This window comes from Octodon degus, unplaced genomic scaffold, assembly GCF_000260255.1.
Source record: "Octodon degus isolate 3935 unplaced genomic scaffold, OctDeg1.0 scaffold00218, whole genome shotgun sequence".
In the NCBI taxonomy this organism is placed as follows: domain Eukaryota; kingdom Metazoa; phylum Chordata; class Mammalia; order Rodentia; family Octodontidae; genus Octodon; species Octodon degus.
The window spans coordinates 344,419-362,777 of NW_004524794.1; the positions used below are offsets into that span (position 1 = coordinate 344,419).

Consider the following 18,359-nt stretch of genomic DNA (forward strand, 5'->3'; position numbering starts at 1 on the left):
GAGAGAGAGAGAGAGAGAACATGATGTGCACGTTTTGGGTACTCAGGGCCCTCGTGTTTCCATGCAAGCTTTCAGATAAGCCTGACAATTTGCGCGGAAAAGCCAGCTGGTCTTGCTAGAGACTGAAGCGAGCCTGCCTAGGCTGATTCACAGGAGGTTGCCACTTTCATTTGTTTAATCAAATTTTATTGGTACATTTTCGGTGTATATATAATGATCACATTCATCATAGAGAATTTTACCTGTATTTTATATAATTTGACTTTCTTCCCATTCCCCTACCCTCCTTTCAACTCCTCCCCTCTTCATTCCCAAAAGCTGTTTCCATATTTTCCTTCTTTTCTCATTTTTGTTCACTGTTCCCTTCTGTTCTCTCCCTTTCCTTCTCCCTTGTTCCCCTCCCCATGTGAGCCGTTGCTTTCCACTTCACAATACCTACTGCGCATGCTGGCCCTTCCTTACACCTTTGGCTTCTCACACCAGAGAAACAATGTGGGATTTGCACATGTGTGTCCCACTTATTTCACTGAAGAGTACAGCTCAAGGTGCATCCACTTACCTAGAAACATCTCAAGCATATCCTTCCTTGTGGCAGAGCAGTAAGCAGGTTGGGACCGTAACAAGTCTTCCCAGCGTACATCACAAGATGTTGTGATGGTTAATGATATCTGTCACCTTGGCCCCACTAGTGTCCCTGGATTTCATCAAACATGCCTCTTGGCATTGCAGGGAAGGCATGCCGTGACTACGGTCAACAGCTCTAATCAGAGGACTCCCAGGGAAGAGCCCTTAATAACCTTTGTGGCCTCATCCACTGAGTTGAAAGCAAGAAGTGAGGTTTCCCACCGAAGGAGAGATTCTGCCTCAGAACTGAACCTGCCAGAGCCAGTGACAATGTGAACCAAGTCCTCAAAATAAATGTGTGTGCATGTGCAAGCGTGCGTGTAAGTGTGCATGCTTGTGTCCTGTCACTTGGGTTTCTCTGGAGAACTGTGTAGACGTCTGCATTTAGATGACTGTCTGGGGTCATCAGATGACCTCTGATACCCTAACAGGACTGGTCGTTGGAGCTTGGGTCATTTATAAGCATAAGCAGATCTCGCTCCCAGCTCTGGAGACTAGGGGAACCAGGAGGCATGACATGGCACCATGGAAAGAGAGATTTACCCTCTCAGGAGAAGTCCACGCCCATGAACCCAGGATAACCAACCACTGGGATCACTTTGTGCTCTCTGGGAAGCTACGCCCAACACACACAGCTTAAGGCAGAAGAGGTTTCTCTTGGCTCACGATTTGGAGAGGCTCAGTACAGAGCTAGCCACTCCCAGGAGGGACAGCCGGGCAGTGGGCAGCAGGAGAGCCACAAGGTAAACGCTTCCAAGGCCCTAGTGCTGCCGCATTGGACCTGGCTCCTCCTCCCAGGGTAACATGGAGTCCTAAACTCATCAGTGCTAATGACTGTCAGCCCCATGAGCACTGATCTCCCAGCCCCCACTGACAGGTGCATGAGGCTTTGAGTGTGGCATCGAGACCTAAGCTGTGATGCCAACCCGGGATTAGCTGGCTCTCAGGACCTAATCACCTCTCAAAATTCCTACCTCTTGCGGTGGTGGTAGGGGGTAAGAGTATGTGTGTGGCTACGCAAGCACCTGGGGGTGCTTCACTCCTGAGCTGCAGCCTCCGGCCTACTCATCTATTCATATTTTGAGACAAGGTCTCAATAAGTTGCTCAGACTTGCCTTGAACTTGTGATCTTCCTGCCTCAGCCTCCAGAGCAGCTGGGATAACAGGCACCCAACCACCTGGAATGGGAAATTCCCACTTCTTCATACCAACATGAAGTGTGTGTGTGTGTGTGTGTGTGTGTGTGTGAGAGAGAGAGAGAGAGAGAGAGACAGACAGACAGACAGACAGACAGACAGACAAACAGACAGACACAGACACAGACACAGACACAGACACAGACACAGACACACAGACACAGACACAGACACAGAGAGACTGAAAGACTGCTGACTGGGAGTCTTTACACTAAACCACATCCCTGGCCAGCCCTTTTTTTATTTTTGTCTTGTTAAGTCAGTAATTGCCCAGGCTGCACTTGAATTAGCAATCCTCCTGCTTCAGCCTCCTGAGTGCTGGGATGACAGATGTGGACGACCATGTCCAGCCTTGATTCCTAAGTATTTTATTCTGACACTCCTGTAAACAGAAACATCTTAGTTTCACTCTGGATTGTCCATTGATCTCTTATCCTGCAACCTTGCTGAGTTTATCTACTCTAATACTCTTACGAGAGGTACCTTAGGATGTTCTATATACAGGATCGTGTTCCAGAACTTTAGGAGGCTGAGGTAGGAGGATCGCAATTTATTGAGACCCTGTCTCAGAATAAAAAAGGGCTTGGATACTGCTCAGAATGCTCAGTACAAAGAAAGAAAAGAAAAAAATTCTGGGGGCTGGGGAGATAGCTCAGAGGCATAAGCACCTACCTGGCAAGCACAAGGATCCAAGTTTGATCCCCGGCCCTGTATGGCTTGCCAGTCCCGGAACCCCCAAAAGTGCCCAGGCGGCCCCAGAACCAGGCGTGGCATCACGTGCCTGTGGTCCCAGCTGTCTAGCACCCTGGAGGTTGAGACAGGAGAATCACTGTGAGTTTGAGACCAGCCTGGGGGCTACAAAAGTGAGCACAAAGCCAGGCCTGAACTGCACGGTGAGACCCTGTCTAAAAGAAAAATTCTGATCCTGGCTACAACATGGACAAACCTCAAAAACACAGTAGAGGGCTGGCGAGATAGCTCAGTGGTCTAAAGCGCCTGCTTAGAAAAGCTTGGGCAAAGCGCTGGGACTGCGGTTCTATTCCTGACACCACATGCCACCAGCCCCACCCCCAGGGGCTGAAACATCATTTAAAAAAACATCATTTAAAAAAAAATCATTTAAAAAAACATCATTTAAAACATCATTTAAAAAAAAATAGTAGAATGAGCTACACAACGACCACACCTTGCGTGATTCTGTTTACTGGAAACTTCTGGAGCAGTGGACACTGTGAAGCTGGCAGCCAAGGGCTGGCAGGGGTCTTAGGGTGGCAGATGGTTGGCCAGAACATAGGCAGGTGGCTGAAATCCCACAGAACTGCACATTTCAAATGCTTCAGGGCTAATTTTATATTATGTAAATTTTTCTTTGGTTGAAAAACTTAAAATATATATTAAAATCAAAATTAAAATGCACTGAGAGATGAGCATAGTGACACATACCTCTAATGCCAGCACTCGGGAGGCTGAGGCAGGAGAATCACTGTGAGTTTGAGGCCAGCCTGGGCTACAAAGTGAGTTCAGCGAGTTCAGGGCCAGCCTGAACTGCACAGTGAAACTCTGTCTTAAAACAAAAAACAAAAGATTTTTTAAAATGCACTGAGAAAATGTGGCTCTCAGCTCTGCCTCTGTCTCCCTCCTGGGCCTCAGGACATGGTGCCCTGGGGAGACTCTTGGAGCTGAGGAAACCATGTGGGGTGGCCAAATCAGCAAGTGGCACTTGATGAGCAGGTGTGGAGCGGAGTGTCAGTGGCTATGTTTAGAAAGAAAGGTGAGAAGCAGGGTGTGGTGGCATATGTTCTTGGTCTCAATGCTTCACAGGAGGCTGAGGCAGAAAGATACTGAGTCTGAGCTGCATATCGAGACCCTGTACCAAATAAATAAATAAACAGATTTTTTAAAAAGGCGAGGTATCATTCAGTACCACAGAGGAGGGGAGAGGGTGTTGGAGAAGTGGGGTGCTGACGGATGCACGCTTCTCCCTGGGCCAATTGCAGGAGGGAGCAGGGGAGAAGCTGGGCATGGGCACCTTGCTGTGCCCTCACCCATGAGCCTAGGAGGACACAGCTGCTGTGTGACACCTCCAGGCCTGCTGTCCCAGTCTGCTCCTGCCCCTGACGTGTATTTAAATGTTTTAAAGGGCTGGGATTACCTTAGGGTGAAGGTGCTCTTCAATCTCCAGTGGCAAGAGAGGGGACGCTAGTGGCTGAGAGAGCCCTGTCCCTGGGAAGCTTTCCTTTGGTGGTCCCCAGAGCTAGATGGGGTTGGCACAGAGGAGCAGTCCAGGCCTAGCAAGCGCCCTGGAAGCCAAAGCACAAGGCCCGTGGAGTGCTCATTCTTGTCGCTCGCCTCCAGAAGCCGGGGCCAGGCCAGCCAGCCCTCCTTGCCGTGCCCTGGCCTCTGCATTCTTCCAAGCCTGCCAAGGTGGCCCCAACGCAGGCTAAACGGGACACAAGGGCCCCAACACATGCACAGCGCAGAGGCGGGCGGTGAGGCCCCTCCACTGGTGCCTGTTGCAGCTTGTGTGGGGGAAGTGAGAGGGTAGGGTGGGGGCGGTGCAGCTAGACAGTCCGGCCTGAGCATAAGCGCAGCCTGGCCTCGCGCAGGAAGGTGGGGTGGCCTAGGCGACAGTGCAGGGCCCTGCGTGCCAATGCCCTCCTCCCTTGGACACCTGACAGGCCCCATGCTGGCCAGTCCACAGGGACAGGATGTAACTACAGTGACCAGGTATAACTGCTACATGCCTCTAGGTCCCAAGTGGACCCAGGTGACAGTCGCGTGACACTGTGAACAGATGCACACTGCTAACTGCACAGTATGAATGGGACGCCACAGGAGAGCTGAAATGAGCGATGCCACAGGACTTTATTAAACACGTGTTCTCATGCTGCGGGGCCTCTGGCACTGACATGTTCATTTTTTTTTTTTTAAATTTTAAATTTTTGGGGCCGAGGGCCAGGGAGGTGGCTCAGTGGAATAAGCACTTCCCTGGCAAGTGCAAGGGCCTGAGTTCAATCCCTGGTTCCACCAAAAAAATAAAAAATTAAAAATTAAATTTAAATTTTTTTTGTGTGTGTTCATTTCTTTCTTTCTTTTTCTTTTTGCATCCATTTCTTGATGGTGGATAAGAAATGTAGAAAGGATGATGCTGGGGACACATGGAGGCTCCCCTACCTCCTGCGCTCATCGGATCTGGTGTGGAGACAAGGGATGGGAGGTGTGAGATGAGCAGGCCAGCAGGTGTGCCAGCCTTCCCTCAGGCCGCCATGTGACCCTCCACACTCACCGTGTACCTGTCCCACTTCTTCTCGGGGTCATAGGGCTCCCAGCGGCTGGCTGGGAAGATGTGCTTGTTCTTCTCATACCAACTGCGCAGCACCACCTTACCAGCGTGGGACTGGGGAAGGGACAGGGACAGCTCGGCTGAGCCAGCTGCTAGGGAGAATTCGCCTGCCCCTCCCAGCCCGTGCCCGGCACACCTCATCCTTCTCCACAGTGGCATCACTCAGCAGCCGCACATCATCATGAACATCAAAGTTGAAGAGTGGCCCTGTGAGGAGAAGCAACTGTCCCGAGGTCCTATTTCAAGGTCCTGTCCTGAGGTCCCATGGCCACCCCAACTCAAACTGCTGGGCTGCAGGAACTCACCGCTCTTCCCACGTGCCTTGGTGACGATGAAGTCATAGAAGCTGTGATGCTAGGGACGAAGGACGGGAGGCCAGCTCAATGCCCACACTGACCTCGGTCGCCACTGCGCCCCATGCTCCCGCCCAAGGCCAGGTAGCGGCAGTGCCCAGTAGGTGACTCAGAGCCACAGAGACTCACGTGGGGGATGATCAAGTCTTCCTTGATGTACATGAGCTGCTCCACCCCTGCTGACCTGAGAAAGACAGGAGGCGCGGACAGGTGGACAAGTGGACAAATGCCACCCTCTGTCTATGCAAGGAAGGGAAGCCCACTTAGTGAGCCAGAGACACACGACACCCTGCTGTGCCCCAGCTCTGGGTCAAGTTGCCCAGGCAGGAGCCCACCTCAGCGCAGTGACATGAAGGAGCATCAGGCACGCAGTCCCCCATGGCCACCACGCACCAGGCCAGGACCTCTGCACATGCACAGCCTCACCTGAGCTCGCTGAAGTCCTTGCGCAGGATCTCGAGCGCCTTCTGTAGGAACTGCTGCATGGTGTTGCCCTTCTTCATCTGTGAAGGACACGAAGGAAGTGCCAGTCCGAAGAGCACTCGGGAGGTGGCTGGCTGCAGGCGCAGGGCCCCCGGCACCTACCTTGACCGTCCGCCGGTGCCCAGAGCCATCCCAGTAGCTGAAGGTAATCTCGATCTCCTCGCCTATGGAGCAGTGGCCACTCAGGTGCCAGAGGCCTACCACGGGCTCCAGGAGCTCCTGCCCCCGCCCCTGGAAGAAGTCCCAGCACCCCGAGCACACCGCACTCACTCTTGATCTTCTCCTGCTTGGCTTCCCACTCCTGCCGCAGCTCCTCCCGCAGCCGGTTTTCCTCTTCCTGCAGAGGACAAGACCCATCAGTGAGACACAGCTGTGGGGCGCCATCAGCACCAACGGCAGCGGCCACAACCCTTACCTCGCGATCTCGGTCAGGCAAGAAGCTCGTGTCCACGTCAGGGTTCTTCCCTAACTTCCTTTTCTTCGTGGTGACCTCTGGGATAAAGTCAAAGAACTTAGCAAGTGGGCAGGACACACCTGTCATCCCAGCACTCGGGAGGCTGAGGCAGGACTGAACTTTGAGGCCAGCCCGGGCTATACGTTGAGTCCATGGGCAGCCTGGCTTACATTCAAAGACCTTGTGTCAAGAAACAGAACACAAGACAAACAATAAAGCAACCTGGGCATGATTCCTGAAAGGTTTGTAACCGTCTGGACTCCATCAGGGTCTCTCAGACCTCCAGCGTCCCTCAAGCCTGCCCTGAGCACTGCCAATCTTAAAGAAAAACATGACAGAGAAACAGACGGCACCGCTCCTGGGCCTCCTAAATGGAGCCCCAGAGGGGAGACGACCCTGCACCCCAGGCCTGTACAGCCCAGAACGGTAGCTCTGCCACGCGGTCCCTGAAGCTCCGCAAGTGGCACGGTCACACTTTGGGTGTCAGGTTAGGCACAGTGCATCATGAAAAGGTCGCCTGTCTATGCTCCACACTGTGCACACAGGAGGCCAGCCCGGGCTACGCAGTCAGTTCACGGCCAGTCTGCACTGCATAGTGAGATCCTGTCTCAAAAGCAAAACGGGATGGGGAGATAGCTCAGTGATCTAAGTGCCTGTCTGGCAAGCGCAAGAACCCAGGTTCAATCCCCCATACCTCGGTCCGTGCTGGCTCCAGAACCCTGGGAACACCATGCAGCCACCAAAATCAGGCCTGGTGGTGCACGCCTATGGTCCCAGTGCTGTGGAGGCTGAAACAGGAGGAGCACTACAAGTCTCAGCTGCATAGCAAGACCCCATACCAAATAAAAGCATAACAAAAGAAACCAAAAAATCTGGCAGGTTCCTCCTCAACAGCCCAGCCACTCCTGGGCACCCAGGGGTCCACCAGGATATTAGTTTCTAAAAGAAGTATCAAAGTTCTGGCTTCAATCCCCAGTATAAAAAAATAAAAACAAGTCAGCAGGGCCAGGAGTGCGTGCACACCTGTCATTCTGGTACTTGGGAGGGCAAGGCAGGAGGACTGCTGAGTTCAAGGGCAGCCTGAGCTACATAGTGAGTTCAGGGGCAACCTGGACTACATAGCAGGCCTGTCTCAAAAAAACAAAACAAAAAAACTTTTTTTCTAGAACATTGCAGGCCTTATACACAATGTAGCACCACTCTGCCACAAACAAAGATAAACTTGGATCATCTGTAGGAAAATGGATGGGCCCTGAGACTATGATGTCAAGCAAAATACACCAGACAAAGTTTCAATATTACACAGTTCCTGTCTCTTCTACGAAAACCCCAATATATAAAATGTAAAACACACTAAGGTAGGTAATTCTTAGTAGAATAAGCGCTTCCTTGGCAAGCACAAGGGCCTGAGTTCAAGCCCCAGTTCTGCCAAAAAAAAAAAGTAAAGCTAGGTAACAGGAAGCAGAGAAATCACAGGCCTTTCTCAAAGGAGAAAAGGACCAAGAGATGAGGGAAGAAAGAGAAGGTGTGAAATGAGAATCAGGATGTGTCCTGTATACGTCCGGCTCTCCAGGAGTGATAGATCGTGATACACTGAGGGATAGCGCAGTAGAATAAGCGCCTGCCTGGCAAGCGCAGGGTCCTGAGTTCAATGACTTCTACCACCAAAAAAAGCAGGAAAAAGTGAAAAGAAAGCAGCCCAGCTAGTGTGGCAATGCACACCTGTCATCCTCAGAAGGCTGAGGCAGGGGGATCACCAGTAGTTTTGAGGACAGCCCGAGCTACACTGTGAGCTCAAGGTCAGCCTGGACCACACAGTGAGACTGTCTCCAAAAACAGAGAGATCAGTCCAGTCCTGCTACCATGCCCCCCCATGGAACACCTTCCCTGACCCCATGTCGGTCCCCTGACCCACATGGGCCTCACCCAGGAGAGGGACAGGCCCCTCCACAGTCTGTCGGGCCTGGTATGGGTGTGCAGTCCCTGGGCACGCCGGGCTCCTCTGGCTTTGCTGCCCAGCCTTCCTAAGTTGTCCCTGGTAGCTGATGCTCACTCAGTGGATGGCCACTGAGTTCTGTGACTATGGAACTGGTGACAGAGATGAAACCAAATCAGTGATTCAGTGCCTAGTGTCCACCCACAGCCCACGGCTGCCACACAGGGCAGTGATGACTTGGGCTGAGCTTTCGCCACTGGCCTCGACAGTGACCCAGGTGCTGGTGGCTTCCCTCTCTGGCTGCTCTGGCTCACCTTCCCTTTCCAGCTCTTCCTCATCCATGGCAACTTCTTCCTCCTCCTCTCCCCCATCCTCCTCCTCCTCCAGCGTGAAGGACAGGCTTGAGATCTTCCGCTTGGCCTCTTTCTTGCGTTCCTTTTCCCGCAGCTTCTCCAGCTTCCTACCAAGGCACAGCTGGCCGTCATGTCCCTTGCCCCTGACCCAGAGCTACCACATGCTCAGTGTGGGAACTACAAGTGCAGGCTGGAGGGGCCCAACTGCCCTGGGTCACCAGGAGGTCCAGGACAGGGCCCTGGTTACTACACAGAAGGCAGAGAGAGACACAGGGTGGTGACACGGAGAAGACAGAGAAAATGTAGGCTACTTGGGCACCAAAGAAAGGAGAGGGCCTGAAAGCACAGGCCACTTGCACAAGAGCCAGGAAACAGGAAGCTGAAGTAGAAACCTGAGAGGACCACTTTGAGGCCCACACTACACGCTGCCCTTGTCCCCAGAACAGCTGGAGCCCCGTTCCCTGAACAAGAACAGCCTGACTTGCCCCCAGAGCACACACGTATGAGCTGTGAGGGGACAGAAGGGAGCACAAGGGGACCCACAGCTGCAGCTCCTTGGACTGCTCCTTCTTCGCCAGCTGCTTCTCCCGCTCCTTCACCAGTGCCTCCTGCTTGGCCTTCATGTCATTCAGCGTCACGAGGCCTACGAGGAAGGACTGGTCACCCACAGCCAACAAAGGGGCAGCCCTGTGCCCGGGAGAGGGTGGCCCATGTGCCCTGCTCACCCACAGTGCTAGACTTGAGCTCTGCCTCCACGGCATCATAGTGTGCAGAGAACTTCTTATCGATGTTGGATTTCATGATGTTCTCCTGCAAGAGGAAGCCTGGCTGTGAGGGCTACTGCCATCCTCCTGGAAGCCGTAGGTAACTGCTCCTGTTGGGGGACTGAGTTCAGTCCTAGGTCTGCCCTGAGACATGCTACAGTATGATCTTGGAAGAAGCTATGAGCCCCTTCCTTGGTTGCCAGACTGCTGGCATCTAAGCTGACCCTCCTGAGCCCCAAGCCACAACTGTCATGAAAGGACAAATTAGAACAGGGTGGGTGAAAGGCCCAGGCTCTCCCCAGAGCCCAGATATTGCCTGCACCCGCCCAAAAAGTCTCTTCCTCCAGTGCAATTCCATCTATGGTACCATGAAGGTCCCTTCTAGCCAAGGTCTCCAAAGGAAGTGGCCAGCACAGAAATTCACCTGCAGGCCAGGTGTAGTGGTGCACACACACCATCCCAGCCCTCCAAGGCTGAGGCAAGATCACCACGGTTCAAACCCAACCCAAATCACAAAATGAGTTCAAGGTGAGCCCAAACTATATAGTGAACTGTCTCAAAACACTAATGGGGGGGCTGGTGCAATGGCTCAGTGGTCTAAAGCACCTACTTAGAACAAGCTAAGCCAAGCAAAGCACAGGGACCGCGGTTCAATCCCCCAGCACCACATGCCAGCCAGCCCCGCCCCCTGGTGGGCTAAGCTGGCCACACACACACAAAATAAATAAGTAAATGAATAAATAAAATTAAAACAAAAAACAAAAAACAAAAACACTAATGGGGCTGGGGAGATGGCTCACTAGAATAAGCGCTTCCCTGGCAAGCACAAAAGCCTGCGTTCAATCCCTGGTTCCGCAAAAAAAAAAAAAAAAACAACTAAAAAAATTTTTTTAAATGGAAATCCATCTTCAGCTTGCAGCAAGCCCCCGCTGAGACGGGCTGTGGCTGAGGGTGCGCCTGTGCCGAAAGGCTACCTGCATGGCAGTTTCCCCTCTTAGCTAAGAGCCCTGGGTCTCCGAGAGTCGTGGGGTCCCCCAGCTCCGCGCCACTGCCGGTCGTTCACAGGAGCTCTGAGACCACCAGCATCGCGGGTCTCACGGGGCAGAAGGTACAGGGAAGCAGTCTCTCGGAGCCCGCCCGCGAGGCACCTGGCGCTGGACAGGGGCGCGGGTAGCACCAGGAGAACGTCGACCACAGGCTCCATCCCGCAGGGGTCTGGCCTCCGACCCAGCCCGCCCGTAGACCCATTTCACAGAAAAGACCGTCTCCCGACTGCCAGGGTGCAGCCTCCCGCTCTAGGCATTCCCAGCCCGAAGCCAGGGAGCACCAGAGGCCCGCGCGGCGCGCATGCTCGGGGCCGCCTCGCCCGACCTCCGCGATCCGCTGCTTCATTTGCTCCATCTGCTCGCGCTGCTTCTCCCGTTTCTTCATCAGGTGCATGGCGCGGCCGGCCTCGCTCGCGGCGCCCTTGTACTGAGCCATGGCGGTGGCGGTGGCGGTGGCGGTGGCGGTGGCGGTGGCAGCGGCGGTGGCGCCTACAGCGACAGCAGCGAAATTGAGTCCAGACGGCCGCTGTGCGGTCAGCGTCCAGACGTACTCCCGCCCTGCGCCTTCCTACTACGTCACCGCGGCCGCCCCGCCCCCTCGGTGCGTGACGTGAGCCCCGCTCCGCCCGCCGTGCGGCCGCCGGCTCCCAGACCCAGGTCGACGCCCGCGGGAAGGCTGGCGCGGCCGGGCCGTTTTGCTTTCTGGTCGAGGACTCGGAAGCTGGATCACTGGCCTCCTGCGCTGTGTCGACCTTAACGCCCTTAGCTCACAACTGCGCCTGCAGCGCCCCCCAACCCCCTTGGCCTCCTGGAAATCCAAAGCACCCCCCCTCCCCGGCTTCCGTGTTGATCTGGTTCAAGCAAGTTCCAGGTTTCCTTTGGTGCTGGACTGGGGGGAGGGTCTGGTTCCCCCAGGGAACCCTGCCAGGCTATGTAGGCTAGAATCAGGTCCCTTGGCTTCCCCACGCTGTGCCTTCCGCCTCCTTTCCCCCACCGAGGCCTACCTGGTCTCCCCACTTCTCTTCCTTGGATCCCCAAGGACACAGGTGCAGTGCCAGGTGCTCAGCCAGCGCCCCAAACCAGAGGGCCAAGTCCCTGCTGAGCACCTAGCTTTACAGAAAGGAAATCTAAAATCCTGGCTCAGGTTTCAACACAGTTTATTGGGAGATCTTGTTTTCTGAGAAATATACTAGAGGTTGGGGAAAGGGACACATTCACTTTGCAAGGTAAGGGTTTCCCACCACTAAAGGGAAGGTATGGGGTGGGGCACATGGGTCTTGGGTCCACTTTCCCACCTCCTTTTGCTTTGCACACAGCTCTTCTCAGCAAGTATCAGAGAACACAAACACAAAGACAAAGAATAAAAACAGGGAGATCAACCTCCAACAGAGCCACGCCTATGCCTTCTTCCCTCCCCTCCACCCTTCCCTCCTGGCTGGAGGCTGACTTGGGGTGGGAGTTGGTTAATAAATTAGAATAAATTACAGGGGAGGAATGCAATTTGTGCTGGGAGGGCCCCTTCTCTCCAACACGCAGGAGAGCTGCTGGGGGAGGCAGGGGCATCTCCAAAGGCCACTACAGCGGGGTAAGAGCGATGGGGGCAGAAGTCAGCTCTCCTCCGCATCCTTCCCAAACACAGCGGAAGAGTTACAGGTGGGGGAGACACAGGGAGGAGTCCTCTTTTCCTAGGACAAGGAAAGGCCGAGAATGAGCATGTTATCCAACCCCCATCTCCCAAACCATCGCTAAGGTTAAGGATTTGGTCAGTGAATCAGTGAGGTGGGTGATAGGAATGTGGGGGAAGCAGAAGATGCTGGGAACAGGGGTGCCCAGCCATACATCTCCCCAGCCCTGGAGGAGAATAGACACAGGATTGAGGGCAGCAGGGGCTGGGGCAGGAGCCAGCAATCACTGGTCAGCTTCTCCAAAGACATCGTTCTGTTTGCGCTTCATGTTCTCAAAATCAAAGGCCGAGCCAGCCATGCGTTTGTAGATGTCTTTGATGTCGTTACAGGTCGTCTCAAAGTGTGTGGTGGCATCATAGGAACAGGAGCAGAACACCTGTAAAGAGCAGGCCAAGGGCCAAGGTGACTGGAGAAGGGCCTGGAAGGCACCTGGGGTCTGGGCTGGTGGCTACTTACCTGGCTCTCAGAACCATCATCGGTGGGCTCATACAAGTCGCTGATCGCCACGAACCTGAGGGCAGGTGGGGTTACTTGTGTCAGACCCTGGCAGAGATGTAGCCTCCAGCTCGGGCTTTTTTCCCCCCCTGCAGTACTGGGAATCGAACTCGGGACCTTGTGCTTGCCAGGCAGGCACTTGTGCCACTGAGCTACATCCCCGGCCCAGCCTCCGTCTCTAGGTCCCGCCCCGCCCCTTGAGCAGCCCAGTCCCTCACTTCTGGTCAATGGGCTCCAGCAGCTCAAGAGCAGGTTCAACTTCCTTCTCTGGGTCCGCCGTCTCCACTGTGGTGCTGGCGATGGCAACATACTTGCCTTGTGCGGCCACATTGTGTGCATAAGAGATCATGCACACGTAGATATCTGCTCAGGACAAGTGCTCTGTTACTGCAGGCCAGGGGCACCCCCTCCCCAGCCATGAATATCTTGTAACTTCACTGTGCAAAGCCACCTGATAGAGCAGAGAGGTATTTTTGTCTTTTGGTGAAAGGGTCTCACTACGCAGGTCAGGCTGGCCTCGAGCTCACTTTGTAGCCTATGCTGGCCTTGAACTCACAATGATCCTCCTACCTCTGCCTCCAGCCTCAGCCTCCCGAGTGCTGGGATAACAGGTGTGCACCATCATGTCCAGCTCGGCCCAGCTGGATAGAGTGTAAAGTATCTGGCATCTCCAGAGTAACAGTGGCCAGAGGTGGGCCAGGAAGAGGGCACCGCTCTCTTCAGCAGATTGGCCACGGGTGAGCATGGAGCCCAAAAGGGCTCCCTGGGAGGCGGGGCCTCGCACAGGGCTTTGAAGGCTCACCTGTGTCTGGGAGAGCCCAGCCCCTTCCTCCACCTCCTCCCCTTCCTGGCCACCATGAGGTGCTCAGCCCTCCCTGACCGACCCTTCTACCGTGCTTTTCCCACCCTGGAACAAGAGGGAAGGGCAGGGAGATGGCTCAGTGGAATAAGTGCTTCCCTGGCAAGCACAACGGCCTGAGTTCAATCCCCAGTTCTGCAAAAAAACAAAACAAAACAAAACAAAACAAGAGGGACCCAAATGAAACCTGCCCTTGTGTTGTGGTGTCGGGGGTTGGGTCCCAGCCACAGGAAGGTGACTGTCGTAGTATCCCATCACAGCAGGTGAGAGTCCGAGCCATCTGCCCATTTGCTGGGACCACACAAGCATCCCCTTTGCTCCATGATGGGATCATGCAGGAAGCCCCAAGGCTGGGGAGAACAGGCACAGCAGCCCGGAGAGAAGGCACAGGGACGGTGGGCTGTGGGCTCCCTACCTGACTTCCTATTGACCTGGTTCTGGGGTATAATGATTTGGCAGGAGTTGGCATCGTTGGTGTTCTTGATGGGGTGACTGAGGATACAGATGATGCGGATGACCTGGCCAGCCTTCCGCACACGGTCAGGGATGTAGCTGGGGTCACAGATCAGCTGCTTGCAGCGGGCCACCTGTGAAGGCACCACAAAGCCGTGCTCCTGCTGGGTCACCCCTTATACCAGCAGTCACCTCCTATACCCCAGGTATGACAGGTGGCTCACGTCAAGCAGGATTCTCTTCTGTCACTGTCACCCCGTGCTTCAGCTCAGAGTGATGAGCTTAGCACACAGGGCTGGGGGGCTCTGCAGCTGAGACACCATGGTCTGGTAATTTTCTGGACAACAGACACAGTGCATGGCCCCTGAGGACACAGAGCCCCTAGGGAGTGACCTGCTTCAAGGAAGGCTCACCTCTCCCTCGGACTTCACACCCACCACCTTGCCATTCTCCATGATTATGTCGTCCACGGGTTTGTTCAGCATGTAGGTTCCTCCATAGATGGCACTCAGTCTGCAGCAGGGATAGGAACGGTCATGTCCTCCTCCCAGAGAATGAGCGGGGGCAATTCCACCACACCCTCCCTTCCACACCGCGGAGGTCTCGGTGGACAAATTCAGCAGAACTGCCATTCATTCCTGCTGTCATGGCAAGAAGCTAGACCCCATCTGAGTACTCTCCCTCTTCCATAGATCCCCCAAGAAGTCTACAAAGGGCTGGCACAAGGCTCATAATGAGGGGGAAGCTCCAGATGGGCATGGCCCCAGAGGCTAGCACTCAAGACCGGAGGGAAGGGCTAACGCCCAGCTAAGCCCTGCTTGAGGTTCCTGGTCCTGCCCAGCCCCATGCTCCTGGGAGATGAGCAGTCCACGTTCCTGAGCCCAGGCTTCAGTGTAGTAGGGCTGTACCACCATCACCCAAGACAGCCTGCAATACCCAGAAAGGCTCTAGTAGCCTTTTGCACCCTCAGCCTCAGCGACACCATCTGAACAGAACTGCATCCTCACCTTGCAAAGCCCTGGGGCAGCTCACCCAGGCCATAGAGTGGGTATAGATACGGGCTCTTGCCATACCGGGCCAAAGACTCGCTATACAACTTGATGCGGTTGATGGTCTCAAGACAGGGCTGGTCTAGGTAGCTGAGGAGAGCAGGGAAGGAAGGCTCAACAGAAGCACCTTGCTCACCCCCACCCAGGTGCCTCGCTGGTAAGACAGGTCAAGCGTAGGATGCAGGAAGGGACACACAAGCCACAGGTGAATCTGGTACAAGAGACATGCAGAATAGGCAGAGGGGGCAGCAGGCAAGAGGAAGACAGGTACAGGAAGGCAAGGGGCGCCAATCACACCAGCTTCCCCTCACTCATCAGTGCGGTAGAGAGCCAGGGCATGGCCAGTGAAGTCGATCACATCTTGGCCCAGGTCAAACTTCCGGTAGACATCACGCATGCTGGTAGTCTGGGGATCCACGCCCTCAAAGGTCTTGGGGTCATTCTCGTCAAAGTTTGCCACAAACACTAGGAACTTTCGGAAGCGGCGTTTCTCAAACATGCCCATGAGATCTGGGGAGGGTGAGGAGACCCTGTGCATGTGGGAGCACACGCGTACCCTACCCACTATAATGGCTGAGCTAGCCCACAACCTGGGATCAACCCCTTTCCCCTTCTCAGCTCCATCTTTCTCGCCTGTATGAAGAAGGGCAAGGGCAGGGCAGGGCCCTCCCAACCCTGCCACCTGGGACTGTTCTGGCATCAAGGGGAGCCCTTGGCAAAAGTTGAAATCTGTAAAACTCCAGTTCCCCTCCACAGCCCCTCCACAAGAGTGCTTCTGTGCTGGCAAGCTACTCTAAAGGACAGTAGGAGACACCAGCAGTGGGCCTCCGGTAGTGTCTGAGGAAGAGAACTGAGCAAAGGGGGCCCCTGCTACGAACAGCTGCTTCCCCACTGCCACACTCACTTGAAGCCAAGGCCTCAGTCTCTGTGGAGGGCACCTTGTAGATCTTGCCCCCCTTGTAGACAAAGCTGCCTTCCACCACCTTGAAATCCAGGTAGCGGGTCACTTCTGTATACAGTAGCATCTTCACCAGTTGCCCTGTAGGGATGGCAACGTCAGCAGGGTCCCTGCCCTGAAGCCCAGCCCTGTGTCACCCACCCTCCACAGTAGCTCCTTTATCTCCCTCACCATTGGCCATGAGGAATTTGGGGATCAGGTCAACATTCCAGTCTCGGCCCCGGCCCATTGATTCAGGGGGACCCTCTGGCAACTGAAAGCGCTTGTATAGCTGCAATCAAGGAGAAAGAGAAAAATCTCACAGATTCCCACTCTACCCCCACTCCGAAAACCTAGGCATGCCCCTGTGCAGGGGTCAAGGGAGCCTCACCTCCTCCAGGGGTGTGATGGATGAGCTCTCGCCCCCGTAGTATGGGTTCCGGTCCATGTGCAGCACTTTCTTCCCGTTCACGGACATGATGCCTGACAGGATGCATTCCTGGGGGAGGGGACGAGTGGGCTGCTGGGCTTCCACCTGCCAGAGTTCTCCCTAGGTCCTGATCTGCTCTCCACCCCATAGCTGCCACAATGGACAGCTCCTTCCACTCCCAGCTGGCTGCAGGGACAATTGGGGGTGAAAGCTTCATTTGGCCACAGTTTCGGGTCTAACCTTGGTCAGCTAATAGATGTCCAAGGAGAAAAATAAGGGAAGCTTTAGGAGGTCAGTGGCCAAGAGACACATGGACAGTCTCAGGGCATCAACATGCCAAGAAAGTCATCTCTGCATATGCACAGTGCACGAGAATGCAGGTAAGATACAATGAGCCACTCACAACCCAGGTCAGCCTGAAAGGGTGCCCAACAGGGACATGCACCTGAACACAACTCCAGAAATTGCAAGCCTCCCTGGGCTGCTCTTTCTTCCAAGGAGCCACATCCCTGAAGGCAGAGTGTCTGGGGTGTGGGTGTCTGGCTTGGGTGGAGGGAAGTAAGCCTTGTGGGAAATGGCTTTGAGGAAGGGGAAGGGGAAGAATAAAACACCCTCCCCAGTCTCTGTAAACGGCCCAAGGACAAAGGCTGCAGGCAGTACTGAGCCTCAGGTCTCCATGGGAAACCAGGGTGGGATAGCAGGAATGTGGCCACTGCCCCCACTATTCCTGCTGCTTCTGGAACATTCCCTGGGTCCCCAATCTCCGAAAGACAGGGAGGCAGGCTGTGGGTCCAGCTTGGCAAAGCCCCTAGACCCCAGGGCCTCTGACTTCATCCCTACTGAGCTTCCTACAAGATGGGAGTGGATGATGGGCGGGCGATAGGTGCAGGCAATGGGGGGTGGCCTAGTGGGCGGGGAGCAGGGGGCACCTTATCGAGTTGGGGCGAGTTTTCCAATGTGACAGGTCGAGGCAGGGAGGATTGGAGGGGGCTGGGGCTGGGGCAGGGGCTGCGGCTGGGATCGGGACTTGGGCAGGGAGGGTGCAGGGAGGAGGGGACTCCTTCTAAGGCAGGGCACAGTGGTGGAGGACAGCAGACACTGCAGGGAAGAGGGGACGTGTTAGGGCGCTGGCTTTTCAGGGGCCCAAGCGGAGGATGGCAATAACGGGAGGATGGGCCAGCGGCCAGGGCTGCATCATCACTGAGGTTACAGGGTGCATGGTGCAGGACCACGGGCACCCGGGCCACACTTACGGTGAGACCGGTCCCCAGCACGATCACATCGTATTCCTCGTCCATGGTCAGGCCTCGGTGCCAGCACCGCTCAGCTCCTCCTCCTCCTTCACCACAGCAGCAGCTGCTGCCGCCGCCGCCGCCGCCGCCAGCACCACCACCACCGCCGCACTGGACCAAAGATGGCGGCTCTTTGGCTCTGTGAAACCCCTCCGCTGCGTCAAAGAGTCCCACACCCTCCACGCGCCCTGCCGCGCCTGGCCAGCGATGCAGCCTCTGCGGCTCACCTTCCAGGAGTGCTGCAGATGCCCGGACCCCAGAGCAAGCGCGACGCCTCAGACAGGACTCGGTAGACTAGGGTCCAGGGAGAGGCATGGTGGGGCGGGCCAGCCGCGGGTGCTGCGACGCTACAGGGATCCTTGCGCGGGAGCTGCGTGCCGCGCCCCGCCCCACCCGCCCCGCCCCTTGGGAGCCTCAGCGCGTTCTCTAGACCCGGCGCGCGCTGCTGCAGCAACCAGGGTGGACCCCCCCAATGACGTGAGAGCTGCTATTGCTACTAGCGCCTGGTGAGGCACATCGGACTTGGCCCCAGCAGCCTCTTCGTACCCTCACCGGTTAGGGGCGCAGCGCACTAAAGACGTCCCCCAGCCTTGCACCCATGGGCAAC

General features: G+C 55.3%; 2 protein-coding genes across 2 annotated transcripts; both read right to left on the reverse strand.

Annotated features, from left to right (window-relative positions):
- Window positions 1-4,854: 4,854 nt before the first annotated feature.
- On the reverse strand, window positions 4,855-11,102 carry Fam50a (family with sequence similarity 50 member A). The gene is made up of 13 exons (XM_004645082.2): window positions 10,878-11,102; window positions 9,468-9,552; window positions 9,286-9,385; window positions 8,704-8,849; window positions 6,415-6,491; window positions 6,270-6,336; window positions 6,102-6,163; window positions 5,943-6,019; window positions 5,646-5,700; window positions 5,469-5,517; window positions 5,300-5,370; window positions 5,107-5,217; window positions 4,855-5,012 (listed from the first exon to the last, which is right to left on the reverse strand). The coding sequence occupies exons 1-13, from the start codon at window positions 10,986-10,988 to the stop codon at window positions 5,004-5,006; spliced, it is 1,020 nt and encodes a 339-aa protein (XP_004645139.1). The 5' UTR covers window positions 10,989-11,102; the 3' UTR covers window positions 4,855-5,003.
- A 590-nt stretch (window positions 11,103-11,692) lies between these two features.
- Window positions 11,693-18,073, reverse strand: Gdi1 (GDP dissociation inhibitor 1). Its single transcript, XM_004645083.3, has 11 exons — window positions 17,714-18,073; window positions 16,422-16,529; window positions 16,223-16,322; window positions 15,998-16,132; window positions 15,405-15,603; window positions 15,052-15,183; window positions 14,458-14,557; window positions 14,007-14,178; window positions 12,951-13,095; window positions 12,694-12,748; window positions 11,693-12,613 (listed from the first exon to the last, which is right to left on the reverse strand). The coding sequence occupies exons 1-11, from the start codon at window positions 17,756-17,758 to the stop codon at window positions 12,461-12,463; spliced, it is 1,344 nt and encodes a 447-aa protein (XP_004645140.1). The 5' UTR covers window positions 17,759-18,073; the 3' UTR covers window positions 11,693-12,460.
- Between the last annotated feature and the right edge of the window lie 286 nt (window positions 18,074-18,359).

What these genes read in the sequence shown, in the direction of transcription:
- Fam50a (XM_004645082.2), bottom strand. Translation starts at nt 10,988, where the DNA reads ATGGCTCAGTACAAGGGCGCCGCGAGCGAGGCCGGCCGCGCCATGCAC. An exon ending in TGAAGCAGCGGATCGCGGAG is followed by an intron (nt 9,553 to 10,877) that starts GTCGGGCGAGGC and finishes TTCCTCTTGCAG; the next exon opens with GAGAACATCATGAAATCCAA. An exon ending in AAGGACTTCAGCGAGCTCAG is followed by an intron (nt 5,701 to 5,942) that starts GTGAGGCTGTGC and finishes TGTCTTTCTCAG; the next exon opens with GTCAGCAGGGGTGGAGCAGC.
- Gdi1 (XM_004645083.3), bottom strand. Translation starts at nt 17,758, where the DNA reads ATGGACGAGGAATACGATGTGATCGTGCTGGGGACCGGTCTCACC. An exon ending in TGCTGGGGACCGGTCTCACC is followed by an intron (nt 16,530 to 17,713) that starts GTAAGTGTGGCC and finishes CCCCTCCCCCAG; the next exon opens with GAATGCATCCTGTCAGGCAT. An exon ending in CTGGAGCCCATTGACCAGAA is followed by an intron (nt 12,749 to 12,950) that starts GTGAGGGACTGG and finishes ACCTGCCCTCAG; the next exon opens with GTTCGTGGCGATCAGCGACT.